We start from the raw sequence: 24054 nt of genomic DNA on the forward strand, positions 1-24054 counted from the left end.
TAGCGAGAGAGAAGAAGCATCTTTCTCTCTCTTTCTCTGGAAATGTTTTTGAAAAATTGTTTTATCAAAAATGTGTCACAGTGTGTCATCTACATGTATGTGTGAAAATATGTTAATAACACATATTTATAAATTAAAGATAAAATCATGCGTGATTTTTTATCGATAGTCCAAAAAAAGATGTCATATTTTAAAAATGAATACGAAATACCGCGACAAGATGAAAAATACTGAAACAAAATTAACGAATTTTTTTTGCTCACAATGATTAAAAATCTACTTTTACTGTTTACACACAAAATATAGAGAACTAAAATATTCTATAAAATTGGCGGGAACTGTTCTTTCTCATGCTTCCTTCTTTCTCTTTCGAATCTGAATACATGTATATCTGTTACACTTTAAGTGCACAAAGTGTAATGTGGAGAAGTGAATCCTCCCTTCCCCTTCTAAATGTATGTACCACGTGCTTTATACATGCCGGTTTTATTTACAATCAACAGTATAATTAATTAATCGCTGTATAGTGCGTAGTATATTAATTCAAGACATTCAATTCATTGTCAGTGAAAACAGTAGCTTTGAAAAATTTGTAAATATTATTCTTATTATACTTGAGAATTGTAAATGAGTGATGCAAAACAGTAAACCGTTGCACGAAGTTTAGATTATCTACATTAATGATTTGGAGTGTAATAATTGTATAATAGTAATATTTATAGAAGTGTGTGTACACAGTTTATAGTGTGTATAGAATTAATAAAATGCGACTATATGTTACCAAGAAAAATTATTTTAATATGGCTAGATGATAATCAAAAAAGGATTGCCAATGAAGCCTCAATTATCAGACGAGAAAAATAATGTCTTTAAAATCACTGATGCGTTCATTAAGTGTAGGAAGACGTGATAAATTTCGGATATTTTATCATCGTTTATATCAGACTGATAGTAGTAGCATAATAAACGAATCAGTACCTGGGGTGTCTATATCTCAAATAAAACAGATTCTGAAACAAAAACAGATTATCACTGTCGAAGGACATGCATGCATAAGTATAGAATGTCCTATATGTGATTTTGAAAAATTAAAAAAGGCCAAGATTTATATCAATAAGACAACAGGTAAGAAATGATAATGTTAAATATACAAGATAATTGTATAAGCAGATATCGTGTACAATTAAAGTAATTCTTTTTCTCTTAAAAAACTTATTTTCTTTTAGGGTACTTCGTGTGTGATAAATGTAGTTCTAAAGGCGAATGGAATATATTAGAGAAATTTTTGTTATTAACAAAATCAAGCAAGACAAGTAATACACAGAAAGAATTGGAAACTTTAAGAAATACTATAAGAATTCAAGAAGATTATGTTTCAAAATGGGACGACATAACAAAATCTAATCAACAAGTGGCAGATTTATCGCCAGATTTGTACGAGCAAATTCTACATACATTCTCACTCCCAGTAAGATAAATAAGTTATAGAAGTTTCAATATAGAATCTTATTTAATTATATTAAATACTAATCAAACATTACAGAAAATTTCACAACAAGACATTGCACAGTTAAATGGTGTATATTCATCTACACCATTATTGTATTTTCCATTAATTGCCTTTGGTAACATTATTGTTGGTTATAAGACTCTTTCTAGTGAATTAGGATTAGAGCAAACCATACCTATTTGCAATGTTGGTGGATTTATCAGTTACAAGCAAAAAAACACCAGAGCTGATGGAACTGCTGTAGTTGTGCCGACAATACATGATTTGTTGGCATTAGCATCTCAAAAGGCAGCAAATACGATTATCTGTTTGCCATATAATTTGCAGAACTTGCCACAGCAGCTATTGCCAAGTCTAGAAAGTTATAAGAAATTAATCTTGTGGTTTGGAAATGATGAACCTAGCTGGTATACAGCCAGACAATTTGCTAAGAAATTAAATGAAAAAAGGTGTTACTTTGTGAGACCAATTGACACACAACCTAGACCAAAACTAGCTATTGATAAAGGCTATGATCTTAAAAGTATTTTGACGAATGCACAACCAATATGGCACAAAAGTATTACTACGTTCGATGATCTCAGACAAGATGTATTATGCGATTTGCAAAATATAGATAGAGTTCAGGGTGTAAAGTGGAAAAGATATCCTGCTCTAAATCGAATTTTAAAGGGACATAGAAGAGGAGAATTTACAATTCTAACTGGACCTACAGGTAAAATAAATTTACATTAATTAAAACTTATTCTATATTAGACACCAGATGCAACAAAATAACTAAATTTCGTTTTTATTTTATTATGAAATGCTACATATCAAATATTTTTTTATACATGTTAATATATAAAATATAGCACTTGGCAGTGTATATATTTTTAGGTTGTGGAAAAACTACGTTTATGAGCGAGTATTCATTAGATTTAGCAATGCAAGGAGTTAATACATTATGGGGCAGTTTTGAAATCAGGAATGCTCGGCTAGCTAAAACTATGTTACAACAAATGGCAGAAGTATCTTTAGAAGATAATTTGGACAAGTTTAACACGTATGCAGATGCTTTCAACAAGTTACCAATTTATTTTATGACATTTCATGGTCAGCAGAACATCAAAATTGTTATGGATGTATGACTATATATTAAATTATCTATAAGTGAAAAATTTAGTATCATGCATATCACTAACTTATCTTTTTTTCAGGCAGTTGAACATGCAACATATGTGCATGATATAGCTCATGTAATAATTGATAATATGCAGTTTATGATGGGTATATCGGATGAATCAAAACATATGGATAGGTGATAGACAAATGTTTTAAAAATTCTTTTTAAAAATTGACTTTCTTATACAGCGTTATATTATAGATTTTGGAAACAGGACAAAATCATAGCAGAATTTAGAAATTTTGCTACAAAATATAACTGCCATGTTACATTAGTTATACATCCGAGAAAAGAACGAGAGGAAGAATTGACAACTTTATCTATTTTTGGCAGTGCTAAAGCAAGTCAAGAAGCTGACAATGTATTGATTATACAAGATAAAAGGCTTACTAGTTTACGAGGAAAAAAATATTTACAGGTATACATCTGCAATAATAGATGATATATTTTCAACAATAAGTATATCGAACTATAACATTTTATTGTGTCATTAGGTTGCAAAGAATCGATACAGTGGAGATTTAGGTGTAATGGTTCTGGAATTTGACAAAACCAAACTCAGTTATGCACAAAAGAAGAAAACTAAATCAGAGGAAGCAAAGGAAGGAAAAGAGATTTTCCCTACAGAAAGCTAAATACTGATAATAGTAAGGTAATAGTTTAGTGCCAAAGCTGACAATAAGAATACACTACAAAATATAATTTGTCAATAGATGTATAATTTAATTGAAATGTGTATAAATTTCTACTATATTTTCTACAAAAGTTGAAGAGAAGATATTTTATATATTAATATATAAAAAGAAGCATGTTCATAAAAAACTAATTACATGATTTGTTTTTAAATTTTCCTGTTTTATCGATCGTGCGTTACCCACGCGTTTGTGATAATAGAAAAGAGATCACGTCGTCGTGTCATCTCTTGGTATAAAATCTTTCTTAAATTTTCTTAATAGACCGCGTCGAGAAAAACACGGAAATTTAATAAACTTCGTACAAGTATTAACTTTATACGATGATACTTCGAAAATACTATTTGATTTATTTCGTTATATATATCAGTCTCGCGTGTTTTGCTACATGTGACACAGTTTTAAAGGAACCCACTCTGCTGATCGCTATCCTGGTCAGAAATAAGGCACATACATTGCCTTATTTTTTGAGTTTGCTGGAACGACAGGATTATCCCAAGGAACGCATTTGTATCTGGTAACAGAACATAACCTCACTTTACTCCTACGCGCCGGCAATATATAGAAATTCGTGAAAATATTAAAATTTATCATATTTATATGTGATAAATATTAATACACTAAATAAGAACTAATCAACGCAGATTAATTATAACCTCAAAAGCGCAAATTCGGTGAAAATATTGACGCATTACAAATTGCTCTTTTTTTATAATTATTATATTCGTTGAATATATAATAAAATACTTTTAATAATGAATGGTTGAAAGAGAATAAGTTCACGAAATACCTTGAATTAAATTCCCAAGTTAATCGAAATTTCTCGTCGCACGCTTATTTATGCTCTTCGTTTTTCATTTCATTTTTCAAACTTTATTTATAAATTTGAAGTTGCGCGCCAGTCGCGCAATCGATGTACGAACAATGCAATAATCGTAAGACAGGTGCGCGTACGAACACACCTGACGTCACGTGACGTGTGACGTTTCGCGAGATTCGTTGGACGGTTGTGCAGGAAATTATTTCACTCGTATCTTTTACTGTGAAATCTAATAATCTGTAGGTAATTGCTTCTAATTCTTTCAAATCCTATTTCCTTGTCAACTCTGTCGTTGAATAAGTAATTAAATGATACAATCAGAAACGCGTGAATATACAAATTGAACTATTAAAGAAGATGAACTTTCACACACGCACACATATGTACATACACATACACGCATTTGAATTTGTGCTCAATCTTACATCATATATCATTGCGACTAACTTTCTAATAAAATATTTTTCTAATAAAATATTCTAATAAAATTCTAATAAAATTTTCTAATAAAATATTAATAAAATAATTTTTAAATATAATATATAATTTATTTATATCAAGTTTTCTATAATAATATATATACATATATATATATAGAAAATAATCATGATAGGATAAATTGACTATTTTTTTACACTGTTTTAGGATACGCAGTGATAATAATGTCGACAATTCGATAGATGTATTAAGAAAGTGGATCACTTTGGAAGGCGAAAAGTATCATTCCTTGAATATTCAGTTAAATGCAACATCAACGAGGTTCGAGGATGAAAGGACATTTGCCGATTGGTCGCCCCGCAGGTTTGCGCATGTAATAGATTTGCGTGAACAAGCCCTCAATTATGCAAAAGAAATATGGGCGGATTTCATTTTAGTAAGTTAATTTCTGTAATCTTAATAATTATTAATAATCTAATGTCTTAGTAATCTAATGAAAGAAATTTATTTTGAGAGAATAAATTTATTCTTCGCATGAATCAATTTTGTACGAGTATATTTTTCTTGACATAAATATATAGTTGTTTTTATTAATATACAAAGTTAACTACGAGCTGAAAATTTTCTTATAAATAAACTATAGATATTTTAACAACTATCAAGATGTATTAATCACATAAAATGTTTTATTAATTTACTCTGTTATTTGTGTGATGTGTGCATGTGTGTTTGTGTATACATGCTCTATATTTTTTATATATTACGCACTTATATTTTTACATTTACATATTCTTATGAATTTTTTGTCACGTTAATTTCACTTTGATTATTATAAAAAATTATTTAAATTTAAGAGTTAAATTTTTTAAACATGCACTTTTAAATATTCACAATAAATGCATTATTATTTTTTTGTCTTTAATATCTAACATACTTGCAACTGATATTTTAAGATTGTCTGAAGAGAAACCAAATTTTTGATTGACAGATGCTGGACGCTGATGTTTTTTTGACTAATTCAAGCACTATACACAGTTTGATACTTAAGGGACAGACTGTCGTGGCACCTTTATTGAGATCGGACGGCATGTACAGTAATTTTTGGGCTGGAATGACAGCGGAATATTATTATATTAGAACGGATCTCTACGAACCGATTTTATATCGCGAAAATATTGGATGTCATCACGTGCCTATGGTCCATAGCGCAGTACTTATAGATCTAAGAAGATACGATTCCGATCGTCTGACTTACAAGGCTGAAAAATTGATCGCCTATAACGGACCCGAAGACGATATTATAACTTTCGCCGTAGGAGCTAATAAATCGGGTAAATGCTTATAATTGTCTCACTTATATATCTACTATAAATTATTATATATCACTTATACATTATAAACTATAGCATAGATTTAAAATTATCGCACTTATATCAGTTATAGATTATATATTCTAATTTATTGATCTTTGCTTTCTTTACTTTACATCAATGAAAAGTTTGATTTTTCTCGATTATAAATTGGTAAAAAAAAGATTTGTGCTTAGCACATACAGCATATTGTATTTATGTTATAGATGTACCATTATTCGTATGTAACGACGAAATTTACGGTTTTATCATGGTGCCTCTAGAAAACGACGAAACAATCACAGAAGATATGGAACGGTTGACTAATACAAAAGTGGAAATATTGGGTAAGTTTTCTCGTATATATGTGCATATATGTATATATTGAGCTATAATAAATTTATAAATAAATATACTAGAGTTATGTAAAACATACACATATAACGGAATTAATTAATTATGATATAAGTTAAGATTAATTTAAATTAAATAAATCTAAATTTTGAGTAATGTTTTCTTACAATTGTTTTAATGTGTTTCTTGTAATAAAGTATTATCTTTTCATTCAAGATTCTTTTTTATGTACATATGTATATTATAATGTGGAAAACGATATATATTATGTAATATTAAATGTATGCCAAATGATTATATTTGTGTCTTTTTGTAGCATTTAACGATTATTTGCCGTTATCGGACGAGTTGAAAGAATTTGTGACATATCCGGAAAAGGACACATTGGGTCTGGATCACATTTATATGATTAATCTAATCAGAAGGCCAGAGAGACGTACCAGAATGCTCCGACTTTTTGATGAACTTGGTATAAAAGCAGAAATTATCAACGCCGTGGATGGTAGGTAAGTTACACAGATAATTAATAAATATTTGTTATAAACGTAGAAATTGAAAACGGATATAATATGATGAATCTCGATAAATATGCGAGTTATTTAATTCTGCTGTTCCCTATTCTGATTTATTTTGAGCAATTTTTATTTTTAAAATATGATAATTCTATATATTCTATTTTTAAGTATATTTATCAAATATAAAAAGAGAAAAAAATATATGTGTATACGCACATAAAATATAATTTTTTAGATAAATAATTTATTTTTTTTTCTTTACTTATTTATTTATAAATTCTATTTATAAATATTCAAGTGTAAATTAAATGTATTGTAGATGCAATTGTATTATGCAATTAAAAACAATAGATAGTGCAAGATAAAATTACATATTTTCATGCAAAATATAACTTTAATATATTTCATTAAAATTGCAATAGAACATATAGAAGTCTATTCACCTTCAAATGTATAACAAACGAATATGGTAGCAGAATTAAAAATATTGAGATACTGCTTTTAAATGCACTTATCAAAAGTTTTATGTCTTTAACGAGATAATTACTATAAATTATATACTTTTTTTGCAAAAATTATTTACACAATTATATGAAAAATAGTTATAATGACATATTGACTTGACATTTAATAGTCATTATATAGATATATTAAAATAAAGGAAGAGACAAAAAGAGAGAGCAAAAAAATAATAAGATTTTTAATATATTATATTAAAAGATTTTTGTAGCCATCATTTCGCTCGTTAACTGATACTTCATATTTACATGATTCATTAAAAAATATATGTATCTCTCTCTTTTTCTCGCATATCGCGCTGTTTACACAGGTGTGTTGCCATATTCACGTGTATTGTGACGCGCGCACGTGTATGTACTTCCGTTTCGCGCTTTTCGAATGCTTATTTTATGAAATAATCGACAAGTGCCGGTTCTTGATTGCGAATGTCTGCTTTCGTCGCTGCTGTAAACTCTGCTGATTTCTCGGTTGGTTGTAAAACGGGTAAGTGTCGTCCATTCGCAGAAAACGTTGTGCATCCGCCTCGTAGCAATCTGAAAAAATACTCTTCCCTAAATTTCAAATTCATATTTGTCTGAAAAATCCGATGCAAGCTCTTTGCTTTTTAAGGTGCCTTTTCACGAGCCGCTGAAACTGATTGTTTGAGCGACAAAATGATCATGTAACAACTTTTGTCGCTGAACTAAACAGCGATAATTTTTGTACATGAAAAGGATAACAGCGCGATAGAATTGAAAAGTTGAGCGTTTCAGCAGTAAATGCTTTGTAGTTAAACTGATTCAAACTATAAAATTGTTGATGCTGGATTACGAGCGACAAATCTGTCGCTTTAATCACTTGTTTTAGCAGCACGTGAAATTGCGCCTTTAATTTGCGATAAAACTTTGAATTCATTAATTTCTATATCTAATAATTCAAGGATTCAAGGTCCTGAGATTAAAAATAATTTAAAATTGATACAATTTTTTAATCACTTAATCACACAATATTAATTACACATTAATAAAATATATATTTTCCTAAATAATTATAAAATTATAGAATATCAAATATTATAAACTGTATAAAATAGACGATTTACCTTAATCTCATGCATTCTGGCTGCATAAATAATGGGATTGACCAAGGTCTTCAGGATAATAAGACCGTTAATTACGGCGTAAATAAAGAATGTGGTATGCATTGATCCATTTAATTGGAATATACAGTCGTTACAAAACAACATGTACACTATCACTGCAGGCATCCAGCCGATTACGAAGCTTCCTTAGAAATTGCGTACAGTTACGTTAAATTTTATTTAAATGCAAATATATATTTTGAAAAAATAAATAATATATTTTATATATTATTTTTATATATAATATATATTTTATATTATATTTTTTCTTATTATAAAAAATTTATTGATACGATTGGTAGCGCTCCATAACTGTTTCTCTTATATTAAATACATCATATAACTCATTCTTTCTTACCAAGAATGTATAAAGTTGTATGGATAGCTTTAACGTTCCGTGCCATTTGTCTGGAATTATTACGCATTGCTTCTGATGTTCTTCCATGAACGAAAGAACCTGCTCTGCGGAAGCGTAATCTTGTGGCTTGATGTTTTTTTACTATGCAGAATATGTGTATATAAATGCAGACCATCACACCGAAGGGTCCGAAAAAAAGACTACTGAACAATATTCGAAATTGCTTATGAGATAAAAATCTGAAAGTAGTGAAAATTTTATTAAATTCATCCTATGGCATAAATGTTATTTTGAGATTTAGCTTATTTGAATACAATGTAGAATAAATTCATAAATATATCAAAGACTTTTACTCTATAATTTCCAAGTCTATATTTTAGGAATTTAATAAATTATAAAAAAAACAAGAGTATGAGACAGAAAAAAATTATTTGGTTTACATCTGCGAAATGTAATGTAGTTATAAAATTACTTGTTACTTAAATATTCTTATATCTTAAATATTTATGTACATATATATATATATATATATGTGTGTTGTGTGTGTGTGTGTGTGTGTGTGTGTGTGCGTGTGTGTGTATTGTATATATACATATGTATATTATATATATGTATATACATAGATATGAAACTTTTAACATACAAACTGATTCGTAATTTTACAATCATATTATATAGTTTCATAGAAAATATAAAAATCAAATAATTTTATTTTTATTACAAAAAATATTACAAACTACTATTCTTCCTTACAATTTTTTACTAAAATGTAAATTTAGAATTCTATATTCTAATTCTTTTGAAACGGAAACATTGAAGATTCTTTATGCAGTAATTTGAAAAATATTACACTTACACGCTTTCTTTGCATCCTTCAGATTGAAAACCGTCGTTTTCAATCAAATTAAAATACACCGCAAAAAAAGAAATTGGCAGCACCCATAGTAGAATCACTAATATTGTGGTATTCCTTAAAAGAAAAAGAAAAATTGAGTTATGTATTGCTTAAATAGATTTTTAATAATAACTAAATGATATTACACTTGTATGTTAGAATTGAAAGATAGTGGAGCGGTTTGAGAATACCCAGATAATGATTGACAGCTAAAGCCATTAGATGAAGTACAGTAATTATCACTCCTCCTAATCTCACAACTTCGAGTACCAATAAAAAACAATCCACACCTAAAAGCATAATACAATTTTTTTACACATACATATATATACATATTCGCGCGCGCATATACTCGTGCTTAATATTTTACAATCTATTTTACAATATATTGATTCGATATTCGATGATATAAATATATTTTTGTTGGAAAAGTAATTAGAAATACAATTTAAAATAATTTTTATATATTTTTTTCTTATTATTTATCAAATTGCTAATGAAAATAATTTAATTTATTTTAAAATATAGTTATTACTTTTTAAATTGAATTATGTTTGAAGTTTGTAAAGTTTCGTATGAAATGTATCTATCTCTCTCTCTCTCTCTCTCTCTCCTTTCTGTTTCTAATTAATTAATATTTAATTACGAAATAATCCATATCCATCAACAGGATTTTACCTTTTAATTTGATTCCAAGACCTTTGGGTATGAAACTATTCATGATTAATCCTATACCTAGAGCACTGCTAGAAAAAGCATCTGCACCTAGAAGTGCAATATAATTTGTACATGTAGTTTTTCTTAAAGAGTAATTTTTTATTTAAATAATTATATTTATTAACTAGAATTTATAATTATTTACGCGCATATAAAATATTATTTCCAGTATATTTTTCAAGAGAAATTTTAATATCAAATTTTTTATTTTATAATAAAATATGGAATATTATTAATCTTAGAAAGATCGTATTAAAGATATTGAAAATATATATAAAAATAATTATTAGCAATACACACGGTTATATTATTATACGCACGAGTATTTTAAATTTATCAAGGATTTAAACTTTACAGCTAGCAATACATAATACAACATTATTCTTTAGTTATTGTTAGTTGCAAGTGTTTTCATAATTTTCCTTGGTTTTGCTTATAATTTTAATTTTAATATAAATTAACTTTAAAAAGCTAATTTATGTTAAATTTATATTACCAAGATAAATAGATTAATATTGAGACTGAAGAGAATCACATAGTCAAAAGATTTCATCAAATTTTCATTAAATGATTCAAAGACTTTATTGATAAAATACATTATGTTCAAAGATCTCTGTTTTTTTACTTAAAATATAAAATAACGCAAAGTTTGTAAAATAGAAAAATGAGAGAGAGAAAATATAATTTTTATCTATAAAAGATCGCAATTTAGTTTTCATAGTTTTTGATACACGGTATTTAATTTCTCATGGCAATTTTATTATTTTAAATTAAACATATATATTTTTGTGAAAAAAAATATATTATATTACCTGCTAAGCTTAAACTGATGTACAATGTTGGACTGAGCGGGCGTCTTATCCAAAATACACTTATAAGAACCTTAATATTTACGGTTATCGAAATGATACAGAAGAAAATCAGCGGCGGTGCTCCATACAGATATAATACACTGTCGACATTCTTGATTTGATTTGATATATTCGCGTTTTGCACTGCCGATTCATTAATTAGCATCACGTTCGTGGGTTCTATCGGCATGCTCGTAGGTTCCATCTTCTCAGACAAAGAATGAATCTTCTCAGATAAAGTTTAACCTGCCATATGAGTGTTGTTTCGTAAAAGTTTTCTCGGGCTGCATAATAATATCATCATAATATTTGTTTTTATATTTATTTTTATCAGTGTTATATTCATCTTCCCAAATAATAAATATTCTTAAGTTGTTTATTTCGAACCTTAAAAAGTTGAGCATCTAAAGATTCAATAGCAACAATTACACTTTGCACATAAGGCTCAAGGCTCTGTTTGAAAAAAATATAATTGTGTTATTAAAAAAATATCCAATAAAAATTTATTAAAACTAGAAAATAAAAGCGTAGGGAGGTCATCGTAAAATTACTGTAAGCCTAGGAAATGTTTTTCTCTAAATATTTAAGCAAATTAAAATTGAATATATTTATTTGTTACGATATTATTTAAGGTAAATTGTTTAAAATATTTTTTATTCTAGATATATCATAAAACTGAGATTTTACTTTTTAAATATTAAATTTAAATTTAATTAATATTACACAATCATTAAATTAAACAAATTTGCGGAAACAAATATGTTTGATTAAGTCCAACAATCAAAATAATAAATTATACATGCACATAAATGAATTTTTAAAATATCAATTATATATATATATATATATATATATATATATATATATAATGAATTTGTAATTGATAAAAACATCAAACTGATGCATATGTTTTAAAAAATTTTATAATATTTAAATAAAAAGGGTTTTTTAATAACATTCGTTTTCGATATTATTAAAGTATTTTTGTTAACGTAATAAATATTAATGAACATGTTGTTTTTATATCTTATGCATTTTTATTATATATAAATAACATATTTGCTTATTGGAAAGCCAGTGTAAATAAGAATTCGGAAAAATATATTACGTTTATTCTCTTGCTTTCTTCGATCACTTTAAGAACTTTTCTTACTTTCACCAGTGACTCGAAATTCCAACTTTTGATTGTTGAAAGAAAATGTGATAATATACTTTTATGTGTTCGGATTTTGTCAAACTTCTCTTTACGAAGGAAAAAATTTCGAAAGATCAATCCCGTCATGTTCAGTGATCCGTGCATGAAGAATTTCGTGCGTAGATTTTTAATAGTCTTTAGCATTCGTGAGGCCGACGTGCTGAAAATTTTCTGTTCTTGATTGTCGTTAATATTCTGATCCGATAACTACTTTGGAAAAGGATCGTAATTTACGAGAAAACCATTATCCAAGCGCGTCAAACAAATCTGACGAACGAGCCTAATCTGTAAAGAGATAAGTTATTCTTTCGAGAGTTGATGAAAGCTTTTGAGAGAAACTTTGCATAACCACTTTATTAAATCTTCATGCCGCACTTTGTAATTTTTGTGAACGTAAAATTATCTCGATAAGATGAAATTCTAATTATTCTTCAAAGTTATTGATATTTACGAGAGTATCTTTTAGAATTTCAAATTATCTTCTTGAGAAATGAAAAAAAATTATTACTTTACTCGAATTTAAATATTTTTAAACATAATATAAAATGATTTTTTAAGATATCTTTTCTCTTCTTTTTTGGACGGTGCATACATTCTTAATAAATATTAATTGAAAAAGGATTATATAATTATTATATCATATATTATCTTAGATGTCATAGGATGTTTAAAGAACACGATCAGTAAATTATTTTCGTATTACAAACATTTGTAGAAATTGATACTAGCGAATTTCTCTATTTTATGAAAAATTAAAATTTATTTAACTGCAGCAATTTGATGCTTTCTTTCTTCAATAAAAAACTTAAACAAAAAATTTGTACGATTTATAAAACATTATGATTTTTCCTGATCATAATGTCTGTTTTTTTATATAATCTGTCTTTAGCGACAAAACAAATATTCGAAAACGAAATAAATCTTGTAACAAATTGAAAACAATAATGTCTCAGAAAAAGAGAATGGGAAAGAAGGACAATATCTTGAGGGATTCAAATAAATTTCAAAGCAAAAATAATGTCATTAGCTTGACGTATGTATCGACTTATTGTATCAGTAGCTTGGCAATTTAATGATACAATAAGAGAAAACGCGTCGAGCCGTTAATAAATTATTACTTGCACGCAGTGTAAAAGAGAGTTTGATTATTTGCAACTTGAATTTTTCCCACAATGAAAAAAATATTAATAAAACAACAGACTAACGGCTATGAATATTTCAGGTTGGAGAATAAAATAATTTGCCCTTTCCAGATAATCTGTGATATATACAATATTATATATATATATATATATATATATATATATATATATATATATATATATATATACATTATATTATAGATCAATTGCGTGCTTTTCTTTTAAGCTTTAAATGTATTATGGAAAAAATTGTTTTTTCGCGTTTCTTTATTTTACTGATTAAAACATACCATTTTGATCAATTTGTTTCTTTAAAAAATGAAGTAGAAAGCAAACAATTTTAAATTAAAAAAATAATTATGGATTAAATTCCACGTGAAGAAAAATATCAGATTATAGATTTTTAATAAATTATATCAATTGTATTTAAAAACTTCTCCATGTTTAACGCTATTTTAAATTAGAAGTCTTATTATAAAAAGAGATTTAAAAATACTTAATATGACACAATAATGTTAAAGCAACTTTTTCTTCAGAAAAATCGATTTCATGAATTAAAACAAAATCATAGAAAAACAGGAATGTAATAAATCTAGCAAAATATTGTTACTTTTTTGTGCTCTTGAAAGTTAATGATAAATTATCATCATTTTTCATCTCACATTTAATTCTGAATTTATTAATCATTCCAAGAGCAGTGATTAAGAGACTAATGAGTAGTAATCTAAAGTTAAAGAAATACTTTTTTCCTTTTATTCAACTTTGGATTATAATTAATGTCTCTTATAATTAGGCTAATATATATTCTTAAGATTTTGTACACATTATTAGTTACAAATCACCGCGTATGTGTGTATATATTAGAAAAAATTATTTTAGAATTATTTAAAAATTTTGCTGAACATTCTGTATAGAAAACACATTTATTTTTATACATATTTATTATTGCACAGCATGAGGCATAAGGCAAAAGTGCGATATGCATGTGAAGTTAAAAAAACTGCATTTTCGATAAATATTTTTCTCACTCTATCTGCTTTATAGATTTAAAAATACAAACTTTTTTTGCATAGTGTAAAACTTTGCTTAGTTTACGTTTCGGAATATAATAAAATGTGAAATAATATAAACAATAATAGGTTTAATTAATCATAATCAGGTTGTGAAAAAATTTTATAGTGGATATCTATATTAGAAAGTATGTGAATATCGGGGATTTAAACTGGAGGAAGATGGACATTACAAACAGCAATATGTATGACGATCTTATTTTGTGTAACTAGGAGATAATTGAAGACGAAATTAAGATATATTCGCAAAATTAAAAAAAAAAACAACGGACTATATAACACAAATTAATAAACTCTTATTTCTTATCACAAAAATTCTACATACAAGAAAAAATATTATTTTAACAAATTTAGTCAACTATCAATAATTATAATATTTTAAATATTATTTATTAATATAGAGCTATATTTTTTTTTATAAATTTTTATTTTATATATTAACGAAACTGGACCAATCTTTTGTATTTTACTGACAAATTTTACTGTGAAATAATATAAACATTTGATCCAACATCACTAAATAAATAGTTAAATATAAAATTCGATATTTGAAACATGAACTATTTTACTAGTTCGAAAAAATCATGTACATATATTCAGATTTATTTGAACAGTAACTTTCTTTATTAGATCATTTATAGTCTCAACATTTCCATGTCCAGATTATAAATGATCTAATATACAAAGTTACTGTTCAAATAAATCTGAATGTATGTACATGATTTTTTCGAACTAGTAAAATAGCTTATGTTTCAAATATTGAATTTCATACTTAACTATTTATTTAATGATGTTGAATAAAATGTTTATATCATTTTATGAGCTTATCACAAATTTAATACAATTTATAAAGTATTAGATCAATTCTTCGGTCATTTATAGTTTCAACATGGAGATGTATACTCTATAAATTGTAGTATAATTGTACTCTATAAATTGTATTAAATTTGTGAAAAGCTCATGTCATCTCTCGCGGCGTGCTATAAACTTGCAGAACCCTACTCTTCTTCCTTGTCCCAGTATTGTAAGGTAGCGCACGTCTCGTAGGTGATAAATATCCTCCCAGGGGTAAATGATACGCAGTTCAAGTGAAGGAGGAATCGATAGACTTCGTTACTTTGATGTGTGAAATGCGCACGTGTTGTAAAATGCACGGTTCAGATATGCCAAGTAGAACAGAAAAGTCAAAATAATGTCAATTTGACGTCATATTGATCACATTTGAACTCCAAATTTGATCAATATGACGTCAAAATGATATCATTTTGATTTTCTGTTCTACTTGGGATGGGACAGTAACGTGACGAATTATTTGAAGAGCCACAGCATTAATATAGCTTATTACTTATTAGCATGCGAAAGGATTAAATTTAATGTACAACTATATGTTAACATTTTATATTGGTCAAATTGAGATAAAATTAATTTGTATAATTAGTACAGAATTATGGTAATTGGCAGATGATTTAAATAACTTTATGTATTTTACGACAGATTATACAAAAATCAAGTGAATACTTCTGTCATAAACAGAATTAAAGGGTAAAAAATTATAAATAAGTGGTATCTCTTCCCTCTTTCATTCATCGATGCTTTTTTTTAACAGATAGATATATGAGCCTTTAATTAATATATTAATACACCATCTAATGGGTATAATAATACACAAAATAATGTACAAAATAATAATATATAATAAATGCTCGTTTTAACGATTTTATTTGTCGCCCACGCGCACGTACATTATTCTAATTACATCTGAAGTTGTCGTGCAATTTCGTAATGAGTCTGAAGAGGACTGTCCAGAATACCACCTGCTACTTGCGCATGACTTTATTAGATTGTCGATTGATAATATATTGAGATTTTGAATCGTCATTTGAAAAATTTTTAATAAATCAGATAATTTTTTATTATCTCTGTACGTCTTTCAAGAGGATTTTACATGTTCAAATTTGATATGAGGAGTTTCTTACATATAATCTTTCTCTTTCTCTACAAGGATGCAATATTATTTCTGAAAATGCATATTTGCACGTTTATATTAGATATTTAGTCAGAAATTAATGAAATATATATTTTAGTATCAAAGAAATGTCTCTTAATAAAAGAATTAATGGAGATTATAAAGGACATCCATTCGACATTCAGAATTTTATGTGAATTAAAATTGTTTTTATTCAATTTTAATTTAACTCGGGAATGCAAAAAATATATTTAATTAAAATTCCGAGTTAACTTCATCCAATTATTATAATTATATTTATACAAGTTTCATCTCTCACATCTTTTAAGAATAGAAAAGATGCAATATATAAACATCGTCAATCTGTAATCTTCTACTATAATATATACAGATCATTTCACTAGAATAGAATTTTTCAATCAAGATTTTATTATAAAAATTTGTATTTTTTCTTTGAAAAATTTTCTTTTCTCTCTAACAATAAAATAAAAGGAATAATATTTCATTTTTGACTGTATATATAATCCCTAGCGACATTCTGAGAATATCTCAGATATTATATACGTAGAAAAAAATAAGATATACATTAGGTATGACAATGGTCACACACATTAGCATATCTTGAAAAATATTCTTCAGATATCCTCTCAAAAAGCGTATGTGAGGACTCAAGGATATTGTGGTGAGATGTGGTGATTTGCAACAAGATATCTTGAAAAGATCACACAGCTCTTTCATTGGGGTCATTGATCTCAAGAAACACTGGTGCGTAATATAAAAAGTTATGTAAAAGTTTTTTTATATCTCTTCAATATTACTCCCTAAGATAAATCTATATAGAAGTTGTAGATTAATTTTCTTTTTTTCTACGAAAAACTTAATCCTTTGTATATCCTTTTTCGGTCACTCAATTAGTCTCTATTGCCATTGAAATATACCAATATTTTCTCAGAGCTTTATATGTCAACGATAAGAAAGATTGATGCCTGTTTTGTTCGAAAGTTCCAACAGCCGACGGCGAATAAGTTCCCTTTTCGTTTTTCCCAACTTTTACTCGAATGTGGGTGTGACGCGATATCATCGACACATGTTGCATTTCGTATGATCAATGATTTGAAGGAGTATTCTTTCACGTCTGTCGACGTGTTAATAATTAGGACGTCATTTATCAGGACAAATAAGAACGTGAATAGAAAATGTGTGAAAAAATGAAAGCGAGAAAAGAGAAGTTGTAACCAATTTTCGTAATTCTGTCTCGATATTTTCGTTAAATAATTTGATAGCATCAATAAAATGGGTTAAATACGTCGAAAATGTAAGTGAAACATTTATTCTCGTCATCGAAAATTAAAATATTTGTCATTTTTTTTACAAAATTTCGTTTCTATATTTTGTATTATCTTTTGATATTCGATTCTTTTAGCCAACTTGAAATAAATTATTTTCCATTTTATATGTTTTATAATTTTATTAAACAAGATAAGTTTGTAAAATATTTTGTCAGGTTAACAGTTCGTGAATAATTAGTGATTTAAAAATATATTCTTAGAAACTGAGTGACATATTGCTAAACGCGGGAATAAAAAGCTATATTTCTGCATTAATATTTAGTAAAGAGATTTTTATTAATTTAAAGATGTATATAACGTTGAAAAGAAAAATTTAATTTAAATAATTATTTCTCTTTTTCCATAAGAAATTGATTTTGAATGTTCAATATTAATGAAAACTGGGACATCTTGTATAAGTAAATAATTTGTAGAAAATATTGTAAGGAAACAAGATAAAAAAAATAAAAAGAAGAATTATGAATTTCTACATATAATAAAATATGTTTTTGCTTTGCGTTTACTTTTTCAAAATAAATGATTATACTATATATTGAGAATATTTATTTCACTTATACTCAAACAGTCCATTAAATCCACGTGGAACAGGTATAAAAGACTTCGATAAAAAATAGGTGCTCGTTTCACAGATGGGATAGCAACGATAACGAAAATTCTTGTCCGCTAACACGAGGCGGAAAAATGCTCAATTTGATTTTATTTTTTGAGGGATGAATTTTTTTAGAAAAATTACGTGATATTTACTTTGTTACTTAACTCGTTTATGGCTGAAACTTTATTCTCTATCCAACGAAATTTATATGAACAGAAGAGGAACGTGTATATATACTTTTGTAAACTTAATGTACTTTTAAATTTGGATATTATCTTGCATTTTATATTAAATAATATACTATTTAATATTTAAAAATGATTATTATGGTAAGATTAAAAATTTATATATTTATATACACCTATACAATGCGCGGTTGAATCAATAAAAAGAAGATTTGAAATCAATTATTTTAATAGACTATATGCATATAATAAGCACATTAATTTTGTACGTAGGTATAACAAAAAATAAGTGAAGAAATATATAAGAAAATTTGAAAATTATCGGAGATAGGTTATTTATATTAATTTTTTATTATTTTAATTTTAAAGTAGATTAAAATTAAAAAATATTTTATTTAAATTAAAATTTTTTGTAGATTACTTAGATTTATTGCTTAAATTTCTGTTTTTATACTTATTTATAACATATTTTTAGTATTTTAAAAGAATAGCAATTCTATTTGTAACAGTTAATAGTTAATAATTGTTAATTATTAAATCAAAATTACAAGTACATGGAATTAACTGAAATGAATTGCAATATACGATACTGTGCATTTAATGCATATTGCATACAATAAATTTGTCTTACTTTTGATATACTTTTGATAATAATGATGGTTAAAAACGAATGCTATGTCAACTTCGAAAACAATTTAAAATCATTTAAAAAGTACAAGTATTATTCTGCAATATTTTACGCTAATCTAAATGCAATTAAAAAGTGATTAATGTATAATAGAATGATTGAAAAATTGATTATTTGTCTGTGATTACAATTAAATTTTAAAATGCATGCAACACACGTAGAAATATATCACGTACATATACATATATTACTTACTCTTTTCCTGTTCCTTCGTATTTATTAAAGTATTCTCAATCTGCTTCCACGCTATTACCACCGTTTTTATGTATTTATTGTTACACAATCTTTTTTATTATATTTATCGAAATCCGATGCAATATTGAGGGGGCGGAGGTCGGTGATGGACTAAAGAATTTTCGCGTACTGTGTTCGGCCGAGTCCTTTTGAAATTTACCACGCGCAGACTCACGGCGTGTCAAGCGCAGAACGCGAATGTCGCGCGCGTTGGAAAAAAACTGACGTATAAAACAAAAAAAAAAGATTCGATCCCTTAATGTCGATAAGCGTTGATGATGCGATAGATTAAAATGCATCCTACGCGCATTCGTTATTATCGTCAGTTTCTCGAGGATACCTGAACTTCGCAATCGAGAAATATTGATCGCTTTAGCTTTAGACTTATACGATTAGGTATGCACGGACATCGTCATTGTATTATTATATTTTTATGACATTTCTTTTAATGAAAAATTCTTTACTTGAGAAAAATCAAGGGAATTAGAATAAATCGCGCTTTAGGATAAAATTTTATTTTTTAAGTAATTTTATGAAAAATGTAAATCGAAGAATTAGTTGAAAAGAAAGCATACAAAGCACATAAAATAGAAGTAAGACATAACAGTGAAGGAAAATGCTTAAAAATGCAATTACATTATTTTTCAATCACATATTTTACTCTTCACTTTTTTACAATTTGAGACAAATTTAAAAAATTTATTTTCACGATACGCTTGTTCGAAAAGTAGTTATAGGTATATATATATTTTTCATTTTTTTCACTAATGCGATTGATGGATAGAAATCCCTAGTTGATTAATCTGTCTCACAAGAAGGAAGCGGAATATATTGCGTGACTTTGCACTAATAATCAGATTTACCATATATAAGCTTGGATCTAAGACAGATTCTTCGCGCTTCCGCGTGTCTTTACCCTCGGTTAACTTCCTGATGATGCTCCAAGAACATTAGTATCATAAAATATTCTAGACGCCTTTTACTGGCAAAATTTACGCGCGTATAAGTGGGTTTACATTAATTAATACCCTGATTTTTCGTATGTTATTTGCATAATGCATAACTTAGAAATATATTTGATACAAATATAATTATCAAATTAATCAATATTCTGAATTTTTGAATGTCATTTGCATAATGCATAATTTAACTATATTTGATACTATAATACATAATTTAATAATAATTTTGTATACACATACAGTAGTGTGTTTTATTCTTAATTTGCCATCTTTGTTTCGTATCACGTTTTCTTGTAGTTTATGTTTAATATAATTTAACAGTTATTTATGCAATATTTTTTTTTATAAAATTCAATTATAAAAATAAAATCTTATATTTTCATAATGTACGTACTACATATATACTTGTTATATAAAATGTTGTACAGTTATCTTATTCTTTCAATCTTCATATGATGGATTATTTTTATGATTTGAGAGTAAAAGAAAATATATTCTTTTTCCCCTTCACTCATATTAATGTCATATTTTGAAGAAAGTATATTAACTTACATTATAATCAATATCATTCAAGCATAGGATATAAAACTTTATATGCTAATCAATTAAAAAATGTATAAAGCTTTTTGTCATTTTTTAAGCTAAAATGTTACGAGGTTGTTACCTCACTATAATAGTAAATTAAGTCAAAATTGATGGAAAGAGAGGGAAATAATTAAAATGTCAAGTTTAGTTCGAAACTGAAGAGTGTAAGATAAATACTGGAGGTGTGAAATTCGTGGCGATTCGCAAAGTAAGCATGTCGAAAGGACACCGCGTAAAACTTAATTGAAACGCTAGTGCCTCTAGGGACAGAATCTCCTCCTCGGAAACAAGATTGGGTGTCAACGTAGGCGTATATAATACATATTGATCGGATGTATTGACCACGAACTGAGTGTAATTTACACCACCACAACACTTGGCCATCTGCTTCCTGGTTTACAGGATTTATTTTTAGATCATCTCTTTTTGTTCCTTGTATCCCGCTAGTTCTCTCATTTAAATAATGCGGATATTTATACGCTAGATTATTCACTATTTGTACATCAGATATCCATCTATTTCAGCGAGCTGAGAATAATTGCGCGTATAATTTATAGTCTAATAATGGAAAATCGCGCAGACATTTCTTCTACCCTATTTGAATTATATTAAAATTTTCTAAATAACCACAATTTTTCAATTTAATTGACGATTTAATTAATTATTAATTAAAATTAATTATATGACAAACGATAATTCTTATGAGATTTTAAATTTTAAAAATCATATTACAATATATATACTATCTGTTTCTGTAAAACATTTTGTCGGATAATATATATATATATAATACTATATAAGCTATTATTTTGTGTATCTATTCTTACGAATATATGGTAGATTTATTAGATCATTAATATATCACTGATCAACTATTAAATAATTGTTAGATTGTTTTTAATCAAGTTAAATTACGGTTATGTTTATTCCTTTTCTATAACTTTCTGTGAAACTTATATCGAGCGAATATTAACTTTCTTTGTAAACTTATTTAATATTATCTTATTATTCTTTCTTATCATTCTAGAACTTTGAATGATCGTTCCTTAAAAAAATGGGGTGTGATACCAATGCCGGAATATTCCGATCCTTATCACGAGAGGTAACAATCCAAGAATATACGGTAAAAAAATTGATTTAACTAATCGAAAGAGAAAATTTTTATAGATATAGTCAGAATTATACAATCTATAAGTCTCTTTAAATAAATTGTGTATCTCCGCAGCTCTTTTTGCGAGTGAATTCTTTATATATAAGTATTAATTTTTTTTAGGCCGATGACAATGGGCGAGATTGGTTGCTTTCTTAGTCACTACGTTGTATGGAAAAAGGTAAATGAGACATTTCTGAAAATATACTCGTTATGATTACTGATAAAATAAATAAATTAGATGCTAGAGTACGGCTACAAAAACGTCATGGTGTTGGAGGACGACGTTCGCTTCGAACCGTTCTTTCGACAGAAAGTCAATTACGTTTTGGCAGAGCTGTCCGATCTCGGAATCGAGTGGGATTTAGTGTAAGCTTTCTGGCTATTTTCCACTAATTTTAGTGATTCACTAATTTCATTTTGTAAATTTTTATAATTATCTCGTATAATTAACTTTCTGCAATTTTAACGTCTTATTTCATTGAAACTGACATTTTTGTTTCATTTAAAAAACACTATAAATATTAAGAGAAAGATTAATTTGGTTGTATCAGTAGTTTATGATAGATAAGTCAGAGATTTAATAATTTGTTAATTTCTTGTAAATTGTTACATTTTCGCAATCTTACATTTATCACAGATACATGGGAAGGAAGCGATTGGCAAAGTCCGAAAGTCCAGTAGAAGGCTCTAAATTTCTATTAGAGGCTGCTTACAGCTATTGGACAGTCGGCTATATTTTATCAGAGAGCGGAGCCAAGAAACTGATCGGAGCTATGCCTCTCGGGAAATTAATTCCTGTTGACGAATATCTTCCAATTCTTTCGAACAAGCATCCTAAGTATGTGAAATTATTAATGCTCATAGGTTTAAAGATAAATAGACGATCAATATCGACACAATAATTTAATCAAATAATCAGAATAAATAAATCTCAGAGAGAAATAAATCCCTTCGCAATAAGTAGAACGTTTTGAAAGTCATGATCGATTTCGTATTATGTGATTACATCCGATTGGCTTCAGCGAATGTTATAATATTTATACGGTATTTTATTTTGACAGGGAAGAGTGGGCGGCCAAATTCCCTATTCGGGATTTAATAATCTTATCGACAAATCCACTCCTGATTTATCCGACACATTATACCGGCGAGGACGGGCATATCAGCGATACGGAAGACTCAAAAATCGTGCAAAATATCGTCACCTCGATCAAATCGGGAGATCGATATGAATTATAATGAATTTAAAAGCCATAAAATAACAAAAAAATAGATTATCTAGTCGAAAAAATCAATTTGCTAGTTTGAATGGCAAATTTGATAACATTTTTAAACTGAAAATTTTCTCGCCATTATATCGCTTATCTATTTGCTTGCATATTTTCATACATTATTAGCTTGAAGTTGATAATGATTATAGTCAATATATATAAGCAATATCCAAGCATTTTTATAGAATACAGAAAAAGAAGTTGCCATAATTTTGTAGCTTGAAAAGAATACAATTTGTTCGAGTTTAAGTATATATATATATATATATATATATATATATATATATATATATATACATATATATAAATTTATATTTACTTATACATACATATATATATATATATATATATATATATAT

General features: G+C 27.2%; 3 protein-coding genes and 1 long non-coding RNA gene across 7 annotated transcripts; 2 read left to right on the top strand and 2 right to left on the bottom strand.

Annotated features, from left to right (window-relative positions):
* Window positions 1-45: 45 nt before the first annotated feature.
* Window positions 46-4315, bottom strand: LOC114941992 (uncharacterized). Its single transcript, XR_003821736.2, has 4 exons — window positions 4158-4315; window positions 3506-3881; window positions 1686-1864; window positions 46-1010 (listed from the first exon to the last, which is right to left on the bottom strand). It is a non-coding gene; the product is annotated as an uncharacterized LOC114941992 (long non-coding RNA).
* Window positions 424-3501, top strand: mtDNA-helicase (mitochondrial DNA helicase). Of its 2 annotated transcripts, none has more exons than XM_029317196.2 (7): window positions 424-1125; window positions 1227-1468; window positions 1544-2225; window positions 2375-2634; window positions 2710-2810; window positions 2877-3093; window positions 3170-3501. In XM_029317196.2, the coding sequence occupies exons 1-7, from the start codon at window positions 864-866 to the stop codon at window positions 3308-3310; spliced, it is 1905 nt and encodes a 634-aa protein (XP_029173029.1). In that variant the 5' UTR covers window positions 424-863; the 3' UTR covers window positions 3311-3501. The 2 variants fall into 2 exon arrangements, with proteins under 2 accessions (XP_029173029.1, XP_029173030.1); XM_029317197.2 differs by having other exon boundaries at window positions 426-1125; window positions 2390-2634.
* Window positions 3562-23934, top strand: LOC114941983 (glycosyltransferase 25 family member). Its single transcript, XM_029317198.2, has 10 exons — window positions 3562-3884; window positions 4833-5061; window positions 5614-5956; window positions 6202-6321; window positions 6645-6834; window positions 22299-22373; window positions 22545-22602; window positions 22663-22790; window positions 23062-23262; window positions 23486-23934. Exons 1-10 carry the CDS (start codon window positions 3691-3693, stop codon window positions 23661-23663), a joined length of 1716 nt encoding a protein of 571 aa, XP_029173031.1. The 5' UTR covers window positions 3562-3690; the 3' UTR covers window positions 23664-23934.
* LOC114941987 (adrenocorticotropic hormone receptor-like) lies at window positions 7511-19840 on the bottom strand. Of its 3 annotated transcripts, XM_085487031.1 has the most exons (8): window positions 19686-19840; window positions 11265-11549; window positions 10414-10500; window positions 9884-10025; window positions 9697-9810; window positions 8841-9079; window positions 8444-8628; window positions 7511-7895 (listed from the first exon to the last, which is right to left on the bottom strand). In XM_085487031.1, the coding sequence occupies exons 2-8, from the start codon at window positions 11506-11508 to the stop codon at window positions 7665-7667; spliced, it is 1242 nt and encodes a 413-aa protein (XP_085343157.1). In that variant the 5' UTR covers window positions 11509-11549; window positions 19686-19840; the 3' UTR covers window positions 7511-7664. The 3 variants fall into 3 exon arrangements, with proteins under 3 accessions (XP_085343157.1, XP_029173036.2, XP_085343158.1); XM_029317203.2 differs by lacking the exon at window positions 19686-19840 and having other exon boundaries at window positions 11265-11842; XM_085487032.1 differs by lacking the exons at window positions 10414-10500; window positions 19686-19840 and having other exon boundaries at window positions 11265-11842.
* Window positions 23935-24054: the final 120 nt, after the last annotated feature.

This window comes from Nylanderia fulva, unplaced genomic scaffold (assembly GCF_048542155.1).
Source record: "Nylanderia fulva isolate GAGA-0341 unplaced genomic scaffold, ASM4854215v1 Scaffold5, whole genome shotgun sequence".
Classification (NCBI taxonomy): domain Eukaryota; kingdom Metazoa; phylum Arthropoda; class Insecta; order Hymenoptera; family Formicidae; genus Nylanderia; species Nylanderia fulva.

Bases quoted from the DNA above. Each gene is read 5' to 3' on its own strand.
- mtDNA-helicase (XM_029317196.2), top strand. From the start codon at position 864: ATGTCTTTAAAATCACTGATGCGTTCATTAAGTGTAGGAAGACGTGAT. The intron at 2,226-2,374 runs GTAAAATAAATT...AGCACTTGGCAG, and splicing joins AATTCTAACTGGACCTACAG to TGTATATATTTTTAGGTTGT. The intron at 3,094-3,169 runs GTATACATCTGC...TTGTGTCATTAG, and splicing joins GAGGAAAAAAATATTTACAG to GTTGCAAAGAATCGATACAG.
- LOC114941983 (XM_029317198.2), top strand. From the start codon at position 3,691: ATGATACTTCGAAAATACTATTTGATTTATTTCGTTATATATATCAGT. The intron at 6,322-6,644 runs GTAAGTTTTCTC...GTCTTTTTGTAG, and splicing joins TACAAAAGTGGAAATATTGG to CATTTAACGATTATTTGCCG. The intron at 22,374-22,544 runs GTAACAATCCAA...AATTTTTTTTAG, and splicing joins TCCGATCCTTATCACGAGAG to GCCGATGACAATGGGCGAGA.
- LOC114941987 (XM_085487031.1), bottom strand. From the start codon at position 11,508: ATGGAACCTACGAGCATGCCGATAGAACCCACGAACGTGATGCTAATT. The intron at 10,501-11,264 runs GTAATATAATAT...TTGCACTTCTAG, and splicing joins CATCAGTTTAAGCTTAGCAG to GTGCAGATGCTTTTTCTAGC. The intron at 8,629-8,840 runs GTAAGAAAGAAT...GCAATTTCTAAG, and splicing joins TACAACTTTATACATTCTTG to GAAGCTTCGTAATCGGCTGG.